The 21919-nt window shown below is 41.2% G+C and overlaps 1 protein-coding gene across 4 annotated transcripts; it reads right to left on the reverse strand.

The window, feature by feature from the left end:
• Positions 1-11883: 11883 nt before the first annotated feature.
• On the reverse strand, positions 11884-18223 carry LOC116262265 (transcription factor bHLH145-like). Of its 4 annotated transcripts, none has more exons than XM_031641448.2 (4): positions 18012-18223; positions 14434-15122; positions 14163-14337; positions 11884-14066 (listed from the first exon to the last, which is right to left on the reverse strand). In XM_031641448.2, exon 4 carries the CDS (start codon positions 14030-14032, stop codon positions 12926-12928), a length of 1107 nt encoding a protein of 368 aa, XP_031497308.1. In that variant the 5' UTR covers positions 14033-14066; positions 14163-14337; positions 14434-15122; positions 18012-18223; the 3' UTR covers positions 11884-12925. The 4 variants fall into 4 exon arrangements, with proteins under 4 accessions (XP_031497308.1, XP_031497309.1, XP_049935979.1 ...); XM_031641449.2 differs by lacking the exon at positions 18012-18223 and adding an exon at positions 17364-17760; XM_050080022.1 differs by lacking the exon at positions 18012-18223 and adding an exon at positions 16202-16225.
• Positions 18224-21919: the final 3696 nt, after the last annotated feature.

Below are 21919 nucleotides of genomic sequence, written 5' to 3' on the forward strand. Positions count from 1 at the left end.
CGACGTATGCGAGGGTCTTCTAATGCATAAATAACGCCCTTCATCTGAAGTCGATTCTCTTAAACAAGGTTTATATCAATGCTTCAAGTTTTTGAAAGCTTGTGAGGAAGGATACACTTCATACCAATTCGAGTACAATTAAGAGTGAGAGAGTATTTGCATGACCCCCTCGTTCAACAGTCTAGTGAAAACTAGTTTTGTGAAAATCAATCAATTTTTTTTGTAATAAAATTTTGAAAACTTGGTTTGCATGGATGGCACACTCAAAACTCAAATTTTTTTAATAATCTTTGGAAAGTGGGAGGAAAGGGGTTATCATGTGATGTCAACATTGGGTTTTTTCTCAAATATAGTTTTGATATCACCCAAAGCTCGAAAGAATACCATTTTGGAGGCAAAACTAAGCTTTGTCTCCAAAACTGGGTGTTGATTAGGGTTTCATTAAAATGCATCCTAAATACATGTTATTTCCTACTATCCGAACCAAATGTATCAACTTAACTAAAAACTTGTTGATTGTTTAGAGGGTGGTGAACAAAAAAAAATTAACATGTCCAAATGCTAAAAAAAGATATAAACGAGAAAAAAGAAAGATTAAAAAGAAGAGGACAAGTTTGAAAGATCATATAGGGATGGATTGCTACAGTTAAATCGACATATGAGTTTCAATAACAAAACTTCCAACTTTCCTCGCAAAAGCAACAGTAAAGTTGTTTAATAAATGAAAAAGGAATTACCTCTTAAGGGTTGTAGCGCACTAGGCAGTAAAACAATTCACTTTTCTTTTCTTTTTTTTTTACTTGAGTTTAAATCTAGAGATGGTCGCTGTCATAATGGGTTCTTCCTCTAAACCATAATAAGTTATGAAGTAGACTAGAATCTCTTTAACTTTAAGATTTGTGGGTAGAGAATTAAGGCCGTAACCAAGGTGGGGGGACTATTCACCGTTAAATAAAAAAGAAATGAAAAGAAAATTATTCTTCTCCCCTTCTTTTGATTACTTTTGAGATTCATCATTTCTTTTCAAATACCACTTCGACACTCATCCTCCCACACTTCGTGTTCAGACGACTTAAAGTGAAAAGCAATCAGGTTTGATCAGAAAGAACAGCTGCGCTTGGCACGTTTAACCATCTGCTAATGATAAGATAGATACGCGCATGGTTCAGTATGTACGTAAAAGTTAACCAACCACGCGGACGTCGTCTTCGTTGAACTTGAGCCTGAGGACTTTCAATGTGTGTGAATATCATACTTGTAGAATAAATGGTGCAAAGCAAAGGAAAAACTTGTCCACCATTAATATTTCCAAGTTTTAATCAAAATTTTTTAGTGTCAAATTCAAGGGCGCTGACACCTGGACGATGATAATGAATTTTCGTTGTTTATATCGAAATGATAGGAGATAACTGTAGGAAATGATGAAGGATAAATTTAAAAAAAAAAAAAAAAGAAAGAAGAAGCTAAAAAGCAAAGGAAGGAAAAAAGATCGTCAAGTTTCTTTCAGTCTTTTTCGTTACGGGCCGGCGAATCTCTTGTTCCACGGCAAAATAAATTTTGAAAGCACAGACTCTCTCCCTCTCAGGTAGAAGGAAAGGAAGGAAGGGAACCCAGACAGTCGAACCTATGGTGGTTGTGCGCAATCTTGGGAATTGGACCATCATTCTTTTTCTCATTAAACAAATACAGAGAAGAGCAGAGCTGATAGAAGCATGGCCATGGCCGCTCTCCCCATCTCTCTCTATCTCTGTCTCTCTCTGTGATCAGAGTGATGATCAACTGGCTTCCATTATTCATTAACAGCAGACACGCGCTTACGTATCTAATATTAAGATCATGAAGAGAGAGAGAGAGAGAGAGAGAAGGGAGGGAACTGGCAGTGCGGTCATGTGACTGAGCCGAGACGTCTGATGCGACGGGCTGTCACCGTACACGTCAGAGTGTCAGCTGGCGGGAAACCTCTGCTCCTCCTTCGTCCTTTTCCCTTTTGCCTCTTCCCCCAGAGAGAAAGAGAGAGAGGGAGAGCCGTCCTCTTCCTGCGCCTCCTCTCGTTCTCCTCGCTAGCTGTCGAAGTTGATACAGGGGGGAGGGACGAGGTCGCCGGCCGGCGACCTCCGGCAGGTGGGTTGACGAACAGCCGCAGGACAGAAGGCCTTGCGGTTCCGGCGCCTCTCATGGACGATGGGGCCCAGCAGTCGGGCCCCACGGAACCCAACAGTGAATTCATCAAGGGACAGCAGGCGCTCTACTTTCGAGGCCGCCAACTCTTCTCTCTTCTCTCCTTCCCTCCCCGTCCTTGTCGGTGTCAGCTGCAGTACCTGTTCCCGCTCAGGCCACACCCTGTCCTTACTTTCCTCTCCTGTTTTTTTCTTTTTCTTTCTTTTATAGGCCAATCATTCGGGATTATCTAAACCTTTATACTGAGAAGTTTTTATTCGAAGAGGCCCAGCAAATGTGCATATAACAAAAGCACGCTTCACACCTTTACGTATAAACTGCAACCTTTTCGAGATGGCGCTGAACGGCCGACCTAACTGAGGTTTGACGTTGTTTAGCAGAGTGATTAATGCGTGGAGGGATTCTTCTTCCTTTTTTGTTCCATTTCCTCTGCTCCTTGTAAGCGGTGGCTTCGAGGTTCGGGTAGAAATTCGGAAGGAAGGAGAGAGTTATGGCTGTGGGAATAAGGTTTAGTTCATGAAAGGAGTTAAGGAGGGATCGGTTTAAGAATGACAATGAAACTATTAGCGAATACTTGGAAAGTAGAGGAAGATTATGATTTGTCAGCCTATGGAAAGAGGTTTTCTGTTATATATGTGTACACAGATCACTGTCTTCAGAATACACTTGGTTAGCAGAACAAGGAGGGGCATGAGAAAAACCCAGATACGTATTACCAAGTGCAGGTTGCTCGTCTGACCGATCTAATCTCGAAGAAGAAGTAGCGGTGAAGACTGCCGTAGCAAAAACCACAACGACCGTAGGAAATGACCATGGTAGATGTAGATCACACGCGCACACAAACAAGAAAGAGAGAGCGAGAGAGAGATAGAGAGGAGCAGTCTTGAATGAGTTTCCTAATATGCGTGCTCATGCTGATCTTCATGGTCTTCATGGCCCTCCCGCAGCAAACACGTGACTCTGTAACGTTGCTGCCATCGCCATGACACTTCCATTTTCGTCTCCTTTCGTCTTCACAGGCAGAGAGAGGGAGAGAGCATAAGACCAACGCCAGCCATGTTCCTTTCAGAGATCAGAAACCGTTTAGGCATGACTTCACTTCACAGTTCTGCTTCAACCAACAACCAGCGGGGAGGACGACGAAGTATGGTCCCGTCCAAAACGGTCACCAAGAAGAACGTTCCCCACTGTAATTAACAGCACAACAGTAATTTGCTTTAACTGTTCTTTGTGAAATTTTTTCTTGACGGAGGCAGTTGGATGAATTTGAGAACATGAGCGTTCCATATTTTGTTGTATATCCATTTACTGGGTACGTTTCCGTAAGATTTTCAATCTTCAATTAATGAAAAGTTTCACTAAATGAAGAGCTGATGGGAAAAAGGAAAAGACTTTCGTATTGTCATCTGTCACAGGTGAATTGATAACTGATTCCTGCTTTGTCATACCACTGTTCTTAGTTCATCCCCTCCGATGCACGAGGCTACATAGGCCGGCCTTTCAAAAAGTGGAACATTAAAAATTAAAAGTTATGATATTAAAGAGCCTCCCATGAAATCTAGATGCAGAATCAACATGGGCAGTGCCATGTGTGAATTTCCTACTTGCTGTCTCTTTCTTTTTTCCTTCTATGGAAAATGCCAGGTCTCCGACGTTTGAATTCAATGCATTAATGAGATCTCGTTTTCACCAGTCATGTCATTTGATGGCAAAACTTAATGTCAATCATTGTGAGATTATCTTTGGACATCTAAATCTATTCAAAACACCATTCTAACCTAACAAAGAAATTCCATCGCGCCATTTGTTAATTAAATTTGCCTCCATTCAGTTAACCGACAGAAGTGCCCTTAATAAAAAGAGAAATAAACAAGTTGGTAGAAGAATTTTTTTTCCAAATAGAATAAACTTATACTAAGCTGCTAACCAAGATTTGTATATTGAAATACAAACGCCTTAAAATTGCAAACATAAGGTGCTGGATTTATCGATAGGGAAGGGGCATGGCTGAATTTGTAATGCAGGAGAGGAAATTCAGTGTAGAGAAAATGAGGGCTTTGTAATGGTTTGTCATAAAGCCGAGGAAGAAGAATACTGACGGCAGCATAACGATAGTGATGATGGCGCAAACTCTCATCGGATGATGATGACATGACATTCATGAGAACCCATCATAAGATCGGGGACCAATGCACTTGAAGTGGTCGGAAAAGATGGCCGGAATGCAAGGTCGTCGGAATCTGGTGAATCAAATCCCCCCTTGAAACTAGATCGAGCACCAGTAGATTTCAAGTTGGCCGAGACTAGTCATGTGGGGGTGCCGACGTTTCTTGGTGTTGTAGTCGTGCCGCAGTTCAAGGTAGTGGAATGAAGAAGATTTAGAAGAATGATAAAATATTACGTGCTTTATACTGTTATCGAGATGTGTGAATTGAATTGTAAGGTGAAAAGGAAAAGTATTTTATTTAATTAGAGAGGGGAAGTTCTTCCCCAAAAATCCAACCATTCTTTCGGTGCCTTTGGCACTGCCGTTGCCGCCCACAACACACTTTAACTTTGGTATTTATGGCCTCCTAGAAAATGAACGAAAACTAAAGAGAATATTATTCCAAAAACGATTGCATTCCACGGTAGTCTTTACAACAGATTTATCAAAGTATTGTTACAACATAGAAGGAAAACATTTAGAACGTCGAAACATTTACATCACAAATTAACAAAACAGCGAGATTTCAACCTTGCAATCTTTCAATTCAATCTGATTTACAAGAATTGCTTCTCGAGATTTTAGTTTCATTTCGAAACATTTACAACAGCGAGAATTGCGGCAGCATTAATTTAAACATCAACATTCCCCTTCAAAACGGCACATGCAAATCTTGTAGGCCTGATTGGGAAATAAGGTAATGAAATAATTCTTTTCAACAGAATCTGAGAAAAGATGGGCCAGTTGATCTTGAGACCAAACATGAGTAGTGGAGATGGTTCCATCTAATATCTTGTCAATTGGTCATGAACCAAACGATAATCTTTGCTCACGAAAAGCAACATTCTTGCAAGGACGTGTGTAGCCGCTTGTTTGTCATGGAATAGCTGAGTGTCTCTTGCAAATGAATATAAAGATTGCAAAGAAAAAGAAAAATAAAGCCAAGTAATTTTACGTAGAACATTTGTCATACTTTGTTCTCCAAAGAGATCAGACTAGTTCTAAAAAATGTTCAACAACCAATGAGGGATTTCCTAGTTTCTTGCCAAGCAGTCTAATACGAGTCACAACTGTTAGAGCATGATTTGAAGATGGACATGAACAATTCTTGTCCTCAATTGCACTTAAAATAGTGCAAGGCCAACATTCGGGTGAGCGAGAAATAACCCCAACATTCGGGTGAGAGGTCCAAGAACGGCATGAGGACTGACTAACATACAAGGTTGACAAGGTTGACGGGGACTTTGCATGAAGCTGCTCACAACAAATATGTTAGAATTGCAGCTATGGATCAGGATACTTTTAATCCCAAAAAATATTTGAATGTACTCAAATCCTTCATTTTGAATGTGTGACTCAGATAAGTTTTCAATTGAGAATGTTTTTTTCTTACAAGTCGTGCTATTGAGAGACAGGAGATTGTTCTTACACTGAGGTTTGATCTAAATTTCGAGGACGAAATTTTATTTAAGGAGGTTAGAATGTAACATTCGTCTTTTTCAGGTGGGCCAGATCGGGTCCAGACCCGAATCCGAACCCACTGGCATGAAGGAGCCCGATGCGAGGGCTCTTCTCCCTCGCCTTTCCCTCTTCTCTCTCGTCTTCCTCCCGGTTGCCTCTCGTGCCAGTGCAGAGAAGAAGAAGAAGACAGAGGTGGTGCAGGGCGGCGACGAGGACGGCGGCAGTGGTGCCGGTAAGCCCTCTGATCTCTCTCCGCCTCTTCCTCTCATTTCTATCTTCTTTCTTCTCCTCCTCCCTCCTGCGCAACCCTCTCCCCTTTCCGTCAGCACCCTCCTTTTCATGTGCCCTCTCTTCCTCTCCGCTCGACCTCTCTCCCCGTCTCCTTTGCTCCTCTCTATCTCCCCCATTTCCCTCGCTCGATTTTCCCCTTTGCCTGTCTCTCGTTTCCCTCTGTGTAACTCCTCTTTTCCCCCTTTTGTCTTCTCTCTCTCTCTCTGCTCGACCTCCCTCTCTATCGGATGCCCTATTCTTATGGCAAACCCTACACTTGAATTCTTTTTCGCTAGTTTTGGGGCTGTTGGTTTGGTTTGCAGCTTGGAGACACATCATTTCCCTCGTACCAGCGAGTTGAAAGCTTGGCGGGTGGCAGCAACAATTAATTTTAACAGTTGGGGATCATTTGTATGCTTGTGATCACTGTTGTGAACGTCACGATAGTTTGCAGACTAAGATTGGGGTGAACGAGACCTAATCGGGCCTAAATTGTTGAATATTTGTTGTCGGAGCATGTATATTTAATGATTGAGCATGCTAGTTTAAAGATTTTATGATTTAAAATGCATGTTAGAGATATTGCTATTTTGGAGAAAGTTTATGCCCATTTTAAGAAGGATGAGTACCTACATGTATAATGGTTTTCCTAACATGTTGGGTTAATTTTCAAAGCAATTGAGAAGCATGCTAGAAATTGTGGTGATGTGGAAAAGATTTAAAATCGTGTTATAGAACTCGTGAAGTATGCTTTTGTTGAGGTGCAGACACGTTGTTTGTTGAAAAATAGTAGGTATGTTAGGACGACTCCTCAACTAAGAAAGCAAAGGAGAAACAAATTAATGATTGGTTCTAGTCGAGAGTGCGGAGCTTAAATTATTTGGTGACAACCTCAAGGTGTTGGAAATTGGCCTATTGGAGGGCTTTGTGGATCGACACTACTCATCGACACCCACTTGAGGCGATGACATGCCTCAATGATTGTATTTTCATATTTGTACAAATTGTAAAGTGAAATGAGTCGAAATCTTGATTGTGTTTGCAGGTACACCGGGTAGGTCCAGTTGACCTTGAGCAACAAAACGTGAAGCTCGCGTTTTGAAGTGTTTTGTGGACGTGCGACAAACATGGCGACATTTCAGGCAAATCTCTGTCTTGGGGTCAACGTGTGAATGTGTGTTTTCGGGATCATGAGATTCTATGATTGTGATGTTATTGAATGATTGTTTTGTGAGTGAATGTATGTATGCATGCGAATGATTCGTTATGTGATAAGTTTTGTTTTGGAAAGTTACTAAAAGCTTGTTTTGAAAACTATTACGCATTTGCATGTGCATGTTATAATTGATATCTGCTTAGGACAGATGAGGTGGGGTATCGAGTCGAGTCTCTCCTTAACCCCGATTGTGTATTAGAGAGCATCATATAATTATAATTGCATAGGACAGCTACAAACCATCACGGATCGAAACTACTCTCCAAGATGTGGCTAAGTTTTGCAAGATGTGATTGAGGTATTTGATAAATTTGAATGTTGTGTTTTGTTGCATATGCATTACCGTAGACAATAATGCAATTGAATGTGACTAAAAGGTAGTTGTAACCGTAATGTTATGATGACTAGTTAAGAATGATAATGTTTTGTATAGCCCTTGTATGGAGGCATTTGGAGGTATGCGTGCACTCGTGGAGTGAACCAACCTCATGTGCTAGCCAACCATTTTGTGAATGTACAATTATAATGATAAGAAAGAAAAAATAAGAGATGAGAGGTCATTGGGTTGTGGCAATGTGTTTGGAAATTGTCCCGCCTTCGTCATTGGATTCGCCTATTCGGAGCGCAGGCAGTGCAAGGCCCCATAGTATTGTTGTGTGATGTGCTTGGAGTGTTGAGCCCTTCCCAAACTGGGTGTCCTAGGGAATGCTGATTTTTCTCTTCTTGAAATTCACACATCTATGGACGAGTGCTCTACTGTTGCAGCAGGAATGAATCTATATTGTTTCGGGCCACCACGGGGGTAGTGTCCTGACTGCAGGGCGCCAGCGGTGTGAATGTGCTGTGTTTGCACCCACATGAACTGTCAATTCATTAAAGTTGATGTAAAAGAAAAGAATGTGAATGAAGTGATTGAATGATACATTATGCCAGAAATGCATGTGGCTATTGAATGTGATATTGTGGTCATTGTGTAGCCTTTGCATGTTGTGGTATATGTGAGGGGTTTCTTGGCAAAGTATGTGACCGTGTGCCCTACCACAACATGATATAAGTTGTTTCGTAATTGTTATATCTCTTATGTGAGCCCTACCTAAAAGGTTTAGGGATTTACTTGGCTTGTTGCCATACTGTGAAGGCTAAGCCCTTAGTTGTTTTCTTTTTTAGGTTTTGCGGACTCGAGACAACAGGTTGATCAGATGACTTTACTCACATCTTATTGGGGAGGTTTTGGGTCTTTTGTAGTGCCGACGGGTCTTGTTTTAGTCATATTGATGTCTTGTTTTTGTCTGGCATCAATTACATAGTTTGAGCCATTTTTGTTATACACATACATGTGATTTTGTATGAACTGAAATTGTTGTATAAATAAAAGTTTGCCCCATTGTTTTCAATGGTATAGCTCCCTTCTTTTTGAATTGTTGTATCGTCGCACCTCAATACTTTATGTTTAAAAAAAAAAAATTGTTTGAGGGTCAAAAGATTGAGGTGTAACAGCTGACCATAACAAAATCAATGACAATTGCAAGTTGATGTATATACTAGAATTGCAATTAGTAAATTGGTTTCTTTTACAGAGAGTGAAAAGTGAGTAAAGCCTTTTATTGAGAAAAAAAACATATGTTTATAGAGCATCAAAAACACTTGGCCGTTGGGAGCTTGTTTTAAACCATAAAAGGACTTACATTATGAGAAAGCCTTATCAACATCCATTTGACACCATATCCAATTGTTAGCGAAGCAAGTGCTAAAAAGGATCTAAAAATCAAACTTGGAAATGGAGCAAGGTTTTCATGATAAATAATCAAGACCTTCTTGCCGAGGAAATCCTTTTGGTACAAGCTCTGGTTCATAACGTTCAATAGAGCTAACTTGTTTAGATTTTCTATGGTCTACCCACTTGCACCCTCTATTGGTTTCACTCTCGGTGGAAATTGTGAGTGACCAATTTAAGAGCATAGCATCTTTCTATCGCTTATCTTTTACAGCTTAGAAGAAGTATGCGACCACTACAAAACTTTTCGACAATTTGTCAGTGAAAATTAACCTTTTAATGATGTTTAGACAGTAAGTCAATAAGAATTAACGTTTTACTGACGAAAAAGAACTGGTTACTAATGCTGTAAAAGTTGTAGTGATGGAAGGATTCCCGTTCCTGTCAGTAATGCTTCCCTTTTACTGGCATTCAGACATAAACATCAGTAAAAATGAATTTTTTTACTGACATTTGTTTTTTCATACGTCAGTAAATACAAGTTTTATTTTTATTTTTTTTAATTAGTGCTAGCAACAGAGAACAGCAGGACGTAATGTTTCAATTCTTAATGGGCATGACTCGTGTCGCCATATTAGTGAACAAACTACTTGTATTGCTTCTTCCAGGTGTTGCCAAGCATAAAATTTAATTGTTCAAGAAGAGCATGAGAGAGAGGCGGATCTCTACTGGTAACCACTGGCAATCATGCGGCTTTCTGTTCAGCCAACTTCGGTCATGATCATAGTGCCATGGCTACGACTGATTAGAAGGGTGGAAACTGATTTTACTTTTAGGGCTAGTTGTAGTGTAGAGAGAGAGAGAGAGAGAGAGAGAGAGAGAGAGAGAGAGAGAGAGATCTAGTAAGTGCATTGGAGTATTCCAATAAAACTTCTTTTGATTTGGATTGGGTCAAAGGTCATGGATCTGAGTCCGTGTATCTTCAGAGCCTCCTATGCTTAATGTGGTGACAGGAGAAAGAAGTCCACTTCTTTCCAGTAATCTGGTTTAGAATGGGATGAAAATGCCCAAGGGAGGGAGCATCACCAGGTTCTCTGTAACCAGTTCTGATTCGGATCCAGATCAAGGCTTTACTGAATTCCTCTTAGTATGACACTTCATAATTGGACTTCAAATTCAGACTCGAACCTGATCTGGACTAACACATAATCATCATATATATAGTCGGTTTGGATTGTTTTGCTATCACTGGAATATCAGATTCGAATTTGTATTCACATTGAATTTGAATCTGATCAGTAATCAGGTCCGCTTCCTTTTTTTTTTTTTAACCAGATCCGAATAGACAAATTCAAAAAAATACATTGGTAATTGGATATCTATGATCCTTCACATCCTTTGGTCTTGTACGCATGAAACAAATTTTGATCAATAGACCAATCACAACATGCACCAACTAAACGGTCAGTTGAGCTCCCGTCCTACAGCATGAGCCAACTATCCAATGCTTTGAACCAATAAAACGTATAGTTCCTGGTGTTCTATCAGGTAGTCTATGAACTCTTGTAAAATTATGTGGTAGCATGAGAGAGGCAAAAGCCACCCCGTCTTTCTCCTAAGGTTTAGGGCTGCAAGTACTGTCTCGGCGTAGCATTGATCGACACGTGCAGCGGATTTCCATGGCCTATGCCTATCAGACTCCGTGGAATTCATACCTTTCTCCCCTCAGTACGAAACATAGCTCAGTCCAAGCTGAATACGCAGAGCTGTGGCCGGGCAAAATGCTAATGTACAAGAGGAATGCCTTTTCTTTTTTTGTTTGTGGGCAGCTGAACATGAATTGGTTAAAGGAAGCAGAGAAGAAGGCCTGATTGCACATCCAGTTTGAGAAGTCTTCGGTTTCGGTTGATTGTAGAAAAATTCAAGAAGTGTTTATACATTTTCTGATATTAAAAGGCTTAACGTGTGTTCAAAACATTTGATAAGATTTTAAGCGGGCAAAGAACCCAGTTAGTCAGGAGAGGTTCACAAAAAGTGTTTACTTTCATATTAAAACATTAAAACTTTGTGGGAGTTTTTCTTATTTACATACACTTCTTTTGAAAATATAAAATTATATATAAAGTGCACCTGACTCCACCCCCGAGGTTAGTCCGTCCAATTGTACAGACTGTGTCAGCATTGTAGAACCCACTTCCACCTCTGTGTTCAATTAGATGTGACTACTGTTTTGGAACTTTGAGAAGTGTTATAAGTAGAAAATAATATGGCTCTGCAACCTATGCATAAATCAAATCGGCTTCAACAATGGCCGGATATTACAAAATTGCATGGCCTTGAAGATAGACCGGACAAGGAACTTTTCTATCATACAAGATTGCTCGCCTATTTTGCTGATAGCCACCGTCTTAAAGCTGAAATTCTGGTCGAATGAGCATCTGCCTTGTAAATCTGCCAACTATATTCAGTGTAACTATATCCATTACAGGTAGAAGGAATTAAAAATTAACCATGTTATCAAACGTTCAAACTTATGTTCTCTCTCTCTCTCTCAACAACAGATCATAATCTGGCAGCTGTGGATACAATAGATTGCTGCGCAGAGGCCTATATTCTGTAGCTGAAAATGGAAAGAAGCTAAACAAGCTTTAGTTTTTTAATAGTCCAGACACATGCCAACTCGCCTCTGAGATGAATCTAGACCAAGCTGAGTGGCTCACCAAGCATATGATTTCCATGATCACAGGACCGGGGAAACACCTTTTGAATGATTTTGGTTCTCCAGCGTCCAATCCAAACCAGATTTTTTTTAGATTTAGCAGATCATGAGTAGATGTATAATCAAACAGGGATTTGGGAATATGATTTTAATGAAAAGGTTCCATTACCGCCTTCACATATAATGCAACACTTAAGAAAAATACTACTCCAGGGCTTCCAAAACAATTGGAAGCTATGGACTAACCAGCGTTTTCCAACACTTGAGAAAAGTACTACTCCAGAGTCTTCACCATACAGCAATAAAACAGGTAACGACCACCATCTGCAAAATTAGAGGGGAGGAGCCGGAGTTGCCGCCGGTCAAGACTCAGCAGCAACTCACGTAAACCACGACCAACCAACCATCAAAGGCCAGAGACAGGAGCAACCACCATTAGTTCAGCCGATCAGAGCAGGGGAGAGCAGCGCATCAAGGTTCCTAAAGAGACGCGGGGGTAGAGAATGGGCTCCCCTGAAAAGGGCGCACAGTAGGAAAGGTGATCCCACCACGCGAGAGCAGCAGCACACCGGCTAAAAGCAAATTCTTGCATGGGCAGAAGCAACAACACGACACCCAACGAAGATCAGTTCGCCGGGAAGGTGGGGATATGCTGAACAGTGGGGAGAGGGGCCCTGCGCGTGCCGCCGGGCGGAGGTGGATGGGACCAAGGGAACAAACAAGAAAAACAACCAACAGAGACATGGAAAAGAAAGATGCAGCACGTCCAAGTGGCCCATCATTCCTTCCCCAACTTTTTTTTTTCTCTTTCTCTCTGCTCTCTCAGCATCGCACTGCGACGGGGCCCCCAAATCCTCACGGCCATTTTTTGGGTACAGTGACATTGAATCATTCAAGTGGGCATCAAAAGGATCGCTGTCTTTCTCTTTCTGGTGAGCCCCATCAAAGCGCACGCCTGCTCGCCTTGCCTTTTCTGCCACTACCAGGGGAAGGAGGCACAGAGAAAGGTCACTTCCACGTTTCAAAAGAACAACTCCAAGGAAAAGTTGTGACAGAATCCAGTCTTGATGATTACTGCCGCTGCTGCGGATAATAGGATAATAGTCTTCGACTACTTACCGCATATGGCCCCTCCACCCTTTTTCCTTCGCACTTTTTGCTTTACCAAGGGCTGCCCTCCAAGGCTCTCACCTTGAGCCTCAGAGACCGCAGGTACTGAATCGTCTCGTCCAGGACGGTGGTGGCGTCCTTCCGAGCTCCCCCTGGAAGAATGCTGCGAAGTATGCCCACCGTCTTCCTTATCTTCTCCCTCCTAATCCTCTTTGCTGCAAATGATTCTCCCGTAGCGAAGGTGATGTTTTTCTTGGGCATTGAATGTTGAGAAGGCCTTGCGGAGCAGGACTCGGAATCACCTACGCAAGACGAATCTGTTGATTTCGGGGGCTTGTAGGAGCTTGCTGTATCTGCCATCATCGGTTCCTCATTTGCCCCTTCTTCCTCAACTTTATCGAGCTTCCTCCTCTTCAACTGAGAAGTTGAGCTAGTGAACTCCTCGTCCCTCTCTTTCCTAGGGTGTCCAGAAACATAGATGGGGGAATGGCCTGTGCTTGCTACTTCATCGTCTTCATCTTCTGAACACAAGAGAGCTTCGAGATCTTCTGTATTTTCATGCATCTCATCGGCCTCATTGCCAGCAGAGACTTTACTTTCTCCCCAACAAGTGTCGTCGGATGTATAATTAGCATACCCAGGCACGTTGGGCTTGGCAACAGGGCATGTGGGGAGGCTGCAGGATTTTTGGTTAAAATGTTCACGGGTAAGAGGTGGAGACATAGAGTTGATGGAACTGATAAACATGCTTCTTTGGCTTCCTGATTGATCGAACACGACGAATTTCTTTTGTGAAGTTGCTGGTGCCAACAAAGGTGCGCCTAAATCAAGCTTTTTGAGTTGTAAATGGCAATCATAATGGGCAGCAGCTTGGACCCTCTGGCAACCAAATGCTGTTGGAGACTGAAGGGACTGGTTATGGCAATATTTCTGCCAAGGTTGAAACTGCTCATTTAGAAGTTGACAAGCATCTGCCGCAAATCCATTAATTGGGAGTGGTGGTCGACTCAAATTACAGTAATGGCCGCCATCACCACCAGGAAAGGTAGTAGCATCAGCCAATCCAAGACCTTGATCAGATGATAAGCCACCATAATTCAATGGAGATAGCTGCAATGGGAAGTGTCCATGTTTTCCCGAACAGTAGTCCTTTCCCATGAGATATAAAATGACTAGGGAGAAACTGATGCCACTGCATGGCACAATCAGACGAGACGTACGAAGAACGGAAAGATCAAAAACACATCGTGGAGAACCTCACGAAGGATGAAGAAAAGAAAAATCTTACCGTTTTGAAGGGACTGGAACCGGTTGATCTGCCTAAAATTCTTAGAACTCCAGCCTAATAGAGCTCCTTGGAGGTGCGTGGATTCTTTATTGCATGTGCAGACGGGGAAACAGATAATGCTGGATGATCAGCTTTTCTACGTCACAGGTTTCAGCAAATGGCGGAAATACTCGGCCTTCGGATATGAAGAAACAGAAATATGAATATATCAATATCAAAACCATCCACTTGTATCAAGAAAAAATCTTAAGAGAAAAAAATGGGAATATACCTGGCAGTCTTGAAGAGGTTGAAAACAAGCTATTACTCTAACAATGATGGTTGCACACCCCTGAATCCCACTTTCGTGTTTCAATGCTCGAAATCTAGTTTGGCCTGCTGCTTGGCACACCATAACTTCTCCACACTCAAAACTGCCAACTGTCTACCCGTCAACTATCTAAGCACCCAAGCAAACAGAAAACTAGCTAAACCAGAGAAACTATTAGAAGACGACAACCACGACCAAAAATTTCTCAAAAGTGGCGTTTAAATGGAACTTTGCAAAGAAAATTATGTGGAAACCAAGGCGTAGGTGAACAAGGTTTTAACCAGCAGGCGATATCAGGCGTCCACCAAGGTCTAGGAATATGCAGATGACAGCTTTAGCTTACTCGGAGGAAAAAACAAGGAGAAGCAAGAAGGTCGGTAGCCATTGGACAAGAAAACTTGAAGACGGGATCAGCCAAAACAGCTAAATCCTACAGTATAACTTTGCAGTATAAATTCAAGGATATAACTTTCCTAGCCACATCCAGGGATAAGCAAAACCACCACATGCTGCTCTATTTCATCAATTAGCAATGGTGGATTCCTTGCAAGAATAGCACTCCACTTCAAGTGGCAGCAGATATTCTACTTCTTACGCCAAGAAAGGTAAACGTGTCACCAGAGTGCATGTATGCCAGTAAGGTTGTATTCCTGCACACCCCAGTAAAAAGAGGCTCAGAGGCTGAAGAGAGAAAAAACAGCTAACAACAAGAGAAACACATCACGCTGCCATTGCATGACATTATCCTGCTGGAAAGGCTCCATGGCCTCAGTTGAAACCAATGCTTAACTTTGTGAAACTTATTCAAATCAAATGAAATTTTGTGCAGAATAAAAGGAAAAATAAAACAGAGAAAGTAACAACCAAGGAATATATGTCAGGATGAAAATGGCAGTTGAGCTCAAAGCTTCTAAGTTCTAACTGAGGATTCAGATTCAGGAGGGGCATCAGGGATGAGCACGACGACCTTGAAGATCTTAACACAAGTGTGTACAGAAACCTAACCCAACCTTAGCCGACTAATTCTATGCTCGTAATACAAACATATTCACATATTAAGTACCAGATGAAGCTACAGCCTACATTGGTCCCTCGTCATCGTTCTCAAAGCCCAAGTTGATATGGACAATCCACCTTGAGATGATCGGAAGATGGGACATGAGCTGCATTGCAGCTCTTCTGTACAACAGATGCCCTCTAAGAATTAACGCAGGAACGCAAAACGATCAATGAGATTTGACAGAACAACTAGGACTGATTTGAAAGCGTCCTCAGCTTTGCTTAGTCTTCCATGATCACATCGAACAACTAGGTCCTCATGCTTACAGATATAACGTCCTCACTTCTACAAGAAAAATGAGCAAGGAATCAGATAAAGGAACGGATTCTTCCGCTTGTCCTCGGATGAATATACCTGAAGTAGAAGTCTCGACAGTAAGCAGACTAAGAAGATTGAGATCCTAAATGCAGGACAAACGGAAAAGATACAACACAAATAAGCCTAACGATTTTTTTTAAAAAAAAAAAAACCTTTGGAAACAGCAGAACTCGATCAATCATCAAGAAAGGAAGCATTTTTTCATGGCGTTAAAAGACAAATGACAACAGAACCTGCCAAATTAAGGATCCGAAAGATACATCAGAAAGAAAAGGGAAGGGCCGGAGGTTTTGAAAAGTGTGAAAATGCAGTAATGCACCTAACATAAATAGAAAAGAACATATCACGTACGTGAAGAAAGGCTCAAATGCATGCCACAAGTCGAAGCTCCCATTTACGATTCTCAACTATCAAACACAAAAGGTCTGTAATCAACAGGAGAAAAAAAATAACGCCGTTGGATTGGGATTGTCAGGGAACACAAAAGGATAAACGGACAACTGTGAACAGTGAGGCAGTAAGAAAATGAAATGATCGAGTTAACTACTTTCACTAAAGCCTGAAATCTGAAAGCAACCCAAGACACCCAAGCGATTCGAGCATCACGCATCCATCCGTTGCATATCGATGCGAAAGGAGCAAGAATGTTATACGTGCGTAAAATCAAGATCATTGAAATGTAACAATCCCCAAAACTTGGACAGAAGAAAGACGTTCTGAGAGTTTTATTAGGAAGGGAGCAATATCAGTCGACGACCAGGACGTTATGGAACACGTTCTAGACCTTCTCCTCCAAAACAGATCTCAAAACTTAAAACGGCAGCAACGCCCCATGGTGGAGTCTAAACATAAAACAATCAAATAGATTGTCCCTCAAAGAAGACAGTGTACAATGGTACCATGCGGTCAGGAAAAGGAGATTTGAACGTACACGAGAGGAAGACAACGTATGAGGCTGACTATATTCAAGGAGAATAACTAATAGCAAAACTGAAAGCTTTCGTCTCCCCCACCAAGAAGAAGTGTAGGAAACGCAAACGGTAGCTTACGAAACAGAGACTCAGGCGATCCAGATGCACGAAGACAAACGAAAAAAGAACGTAAACGAGAGAAACAGAGGTTCTTAGCCACAAAACTGGTAACAGTGAACCGCATAAATCCCCTCTAATGCGCATAAATTTTAAGAAGTGGAGAGGAAATAAAGGAAAAATAGGAATAGATTCACAGGCACAGCAGTGGGGAGCCTGTCCATCAATAAGCAAGGCTGGAAAGCAGAAAATCATGTAGGAAGCAGGCAGAGCACCAAGGATCAAGCTTTGCGTAAGACAAACAAGAGAAGCGCTGAGGAACAGCTTGGACAAACTAGGCCTCAACAATTTTCCAGGGAAGTATGCACCAACCAAACCTTGATCCAACTGCCCATATATGGAAAAGAATCCAGCAGCAAGCAAAGAAAAGAGAAATTAAAAACCAGTCGTCGGCCTAATAAACATTAAAGACCTAAGAATCTCACCAGTTTAGAGTGCAAAAGCATAAGGAAATTTTTCAGCAGGCAAACCATTCAGACGAAGGGGAGACGGGAAGGCACCACCTTGGAATTGAAAAGAAAGGGAAAGGCGATCAAAAGGAGAAAAAAAAAACTAGAAAAAAGAAAACGCTTTGAGTGCAAGCTGCAGCTATCCCACACTGACAAAAGTCTGTCTAGATCTCTGCTTTTAAAAAGGTTAGACACTACCAACGGCGCAAAACAGCAAAAACGGGAAAAAGTGGGAAACGAAAGAGAAGACGAAGAAAAAAAAAGAGAAGCAAGTTGAAAGAAAAAAGTGGAAAGAGAAGATCCATTTCAGTATACGAGTGAGATACGTCGGGTGGTCCATGGAAGAGGAGGGCCATAAGCAACAGTCCAGAAAGACCCACCAAGAAAACCAGAACTGAAGAGTGAGGAAGCACAATAACAAAGCATTACTGGCGGCAGCAGAGAAAGAAGTAACCCCAATCTTTAGCTGGAGAAAGGAAAAGCCCCGACTAAGAACCGAACAGGAGCGGGGAAAGGAGAGCTGAGATCATAACTGAACCAAACTCATGCTCCCCACATTCAGACATTACAGAAAGACGAGAACGGAACCCGTCTCTCACATGAAGCAGCGTTGCATATCCTTACCAGCCGAAGAATCTGACTGTGAGGCTACGGAGAGAGAGGGAATGGACGAAGGACGTCGTTGGTGCAGCTTTTAGATTTTCGGAGTGTGGAGAGGGTGAAGCAGAGGAGAGGGAGTACAAAAGGAAGGGGGAGCGGGTTGCCCGGAGAAGAAGGGAAGAAAAGGAGGGGCAGTAGCAAAATGACGCTCCTGTCCTCCACCCAGAGTGTCGGCGTCTCCTTTTCTTGCAGAACCCTGCGCTCGACCTGCTCCACCCTCAACTCACAGCCACCACTGGTCCACTGCTACCTACTACTTCCATCAGACCACCTGCGTCCGATTTTCATCTAGAAAGATTTTAGGAATTTTAGATGTGGAATACATTAAGGAAGAAAATTGCTATGCTTAATATCGTCACTATTGCTATCAAAAATCAATGAATTCAGTAATTGCAAGATTCATATTGGCGAGGGTACCGAGAAAAGGAGCAGGTCTTAGTTGTTGGCCAAAAAATGACATGGTTATTTTGTTTAAAGTTTATTTTTTAAGGACATTTCATTGAAGAAAAACAAGTAAAAAAAAGTGATTGACAATTTAGTATGTTATGTAGATATTTTTCTAGTGTTTTTTCGCTCAATTGACTATTATGATAAATCAAACAGCTTTCAAAAGTCAGTTTTTTAGTCTAAGGACATGAATCAAAATGGCTAACAATGGCATAATCTACCTTTTTCAAAACAAAAGCATATAATAATAATAATAATAATAATACATATCGTGTGACTGGTGAGATTGATCTGTAAATCGAATGAATTTTTGCCACCGACTTCCATTGGAATTGCCAATCTTTAATAACATTAAGCGATTAAAATGATTTTCAAACGTTGTTAAAGCTAGCTATCAGATGCTGATTCCAAGTTTTTTTTTTTTTTCTAACCTTGAAATCCCTATGGTTATCCTAGTTTTATTTCCAATCACAAGTTATGCTCAGCTAGTAACATAACCTCGCATTGTCCAGTGTCTAGTGGGTGGGTACAACCCATCCATGTTGTTTGATGCTTGAATCCAAGCTGGGATTCAAATGGATCTAAGGTTAATTCTTTCTTCCTTTTTTAATAAACAAGCTAGGGTTAGGCATGCAGTACTTTGTCATAAATTAATTAACTACCAATAAGAAGTACAAAATGAAAATCTCCCCAAAATGAATAGTACAGAGAATCCAATGAGTCTATTCATGAACTTTCTAAAGCTAACCAACTATTTTTGAAATCCAATGGATCTTGAATATGCTCGTTTCTGTCCTTCCAAATGTTCTAAGAAATAATCTGGAAAAGATGAATTCAAGGCATTATTTTGGAAACTTCTCTGTTTGATTAGAGCATTACCAGGCTAACAATGTCGCCACAAAAGAAAAAGTGCCAATGGGCTTCAAGGGGGGCAAATGGTGCAGGCAGGTAGGGTTTTAAGTAGCTAAAAGAGTCGCCAAGCGTCATCATGGTTTCTTTGTGTAAGACCTGAGGAAAGCAAGATGAGAATCATTGTCTTCTATATTGTGTGCAAGAAATGAAACAAAAATATGTGACTCATTCTCAGTTTGGTTAAAGATAAGAGGCCAAGGCTGCATTAGCAAATTCTATTTAATTTCTTAAACTATAAGATATAGAAACAATGTAGCTTGCTTCCATTAGAAACCCACTTAAAGTTAATTATTGCTTGTAGATTGTTTCTCTCTGGACAACATGTCATGTCATAGATGAGTCTGGTCTTTATCCAAATTTCACAATCCAATTCCCCTTCCAAGGGTTTTGGAGCTCTCCAAGTACAGATTTCAATTGTAATTCCTATCTAACCTTACATGTTCATGTCATCGATGGATAGCCTCTTTTTTTTGGTAGGAGGAATAGTAGGAGTTTGGCTTTCAGTTGAGCAGTAAGATGAAATACTCTTTATGGTATCAATAGTTTGTAGTAGTAGTAGTAGTTGGAGATTAAAGAAACTGACATACAAACTTCTAAAAAATGTGTTTGTTTTTTTTCTTAATATGCTTTCATATGTTCCATTAGAGAAGGGCCACGGGTAGAATCATGATTTTATTTTGAGGGTCACGTGATTCTATGGGGAGAAAGTTTTTGACCAATGAAACAAACTTGCATGGGTAGCTTCTTTCTGTCAATTTAGACTTTATGAGAAACTTAGGACCATTTTGCTGAAAATATCATCCATAAGAAGAACTTTTCATCAAGCAGCAGGGATCAGATATTTGTCACCAACAGACATCATATCCTAGCATTCAAACATTGCAGCGGAAAACTTCTCCCCAAACCATGGGCGATCCGCCATGAATTCTCCTTCCTTTTGTGTGACATGGAGGGAACTCTGCCTTCATCAATGCGTAATGCGCATGCGATTTTTCGAAGATGGAAACAGCTCCCACCTTCTTCCTTTTCTCCCACTTTGACTCTCAGCTCTTTTCCTCAAACTGACCACCCACTCTCCTTTTCTTTGCTTCTTTTGATACCCCACTCGAGCACCACCACTCCCCATTCCTTTTCTTTCGTGGTGGATTTTATTAAGCTCAGTTGCAGAGCATCATCATCATCATGATTATCATAATCTGAAACTATCTCCCTCTCTCTTTCTCTTTCTTTTTGAGGCATCGAGGAAGGAAGCCGTCCACTCAAAGCGGAAGCGAGCGTGATGAGGCCGCGGCTCTCGATGTCTCTCCTTCCTGTCTCTTGCTTTCAACGCCAGACCTTTCATCATGGCAGCCAGAATGTCAGACCCACGAGTCAACTGATCAGATTTAAAATGCTTGAAAGATCTCACGATTAGTTCAAGATGATCGAGAATCACGATATGATATTTCCTTTGGAAGAGGTCGCAGTATTTAAATTTAGCAATGTGCCTGTGGGTTCCACCAGGTATTTCGTGTGGTAACTTGAGTAACTCCATACAAATATCAATATACAAAAGTTTTACATGGTTTTGAAGTCATCTTTGGGCTTTATACGCCCATGGCAACACTGAGTGTCCACTACTTTGCAAAAGCGAATCAAATTGGAAGCAGACCCCATATTTTATTGTAAACCTGGTTATATGTTCAGCCCTAAAACATATTGTCCAAAAAAAAAAAAGAGAGAAAAATATCGAAAGAATCATTTTTCTATTTTGTCCAGGGAAGAAGGGCTCTTTGACAGCGAACAAACATCATAGACCAATGACAAAGCCAGAAATTTTGAGCTATGTAGCACTAAGTAAAAACCCTCACATCTTACAGGTCACCACCCTATATAAATGAGCAAAACTTTTAAAGAAATCAACATGAAAATGAAAGTTTTTATGATGGTCGTGTTGGCAATTGCTCACACCTGCCTATATGTGGTTCTGCGACTGCCACAGAATCGTCTTTCATGGATTGACTTTTGTGTGGGCTCTTGCTCCGTAGTTATGCACTTCTTATCTGGGCAGCAGTCAATTATTCTAGGTTTAGTGTTGGTGGAGCATTTGAGTGTGGGAGGAAAAAGAAATGAATGGGAATGGCATCTAAAGTTCAGTCACCACCTCCATTAACTTGGCTTTTAGGAATGAGGAGAAAAGAAGGCGACCATGGAAAAGCTCGAATGTCCCTCCACTGCCCAAATGCGAATGACAGATGGAGAAAGAGAGGCATCTTTGCTGTTTATGGACACCATTTTAATGGCGGAAATGAACTGAGCGAAAAGTACCCAAGTATATGCCTTATCTTGCTTCTCCTTCATGGCGGTGGGACTGAACAAAATTGTCTTTGGCTCAGTTTGAAATTGTCCTTTTTCTTTTGGACAGTTTTCAGAGCCAGGCTTCAAAAACTTAACCTTTTATGTTAATGTTGGATGAGTAAAGAAACTATAATGTTAAGAAGAATACAATAAATATATCTCTGTGAATTTATCTC

This window comes from Nymphaea colorata, chromosome 10 (genome assembly GCF_008831285.2).
Source record: "Nymphaea colorata isolate Beijing-Zhang1983 chromosome 10, ASM883128v2, whole genome shotgun sequence".
Lineage (NCBI taxonomy): Eukaryota > Viridiplantae > Streptophyta > Magnoliopsida > Nymphaeales > Nymphaeaceae > Nymphaea > Nymphaea colorata.

Coding starts and splice junctions, on each gene's coding strand:
- LOC116262265 (XM_031641448.2), bottom strand. CDS start 14,032: ATGGGAAAGGACTACTGTTCGGGAAAACATGGACACTTCCCATTGCAG.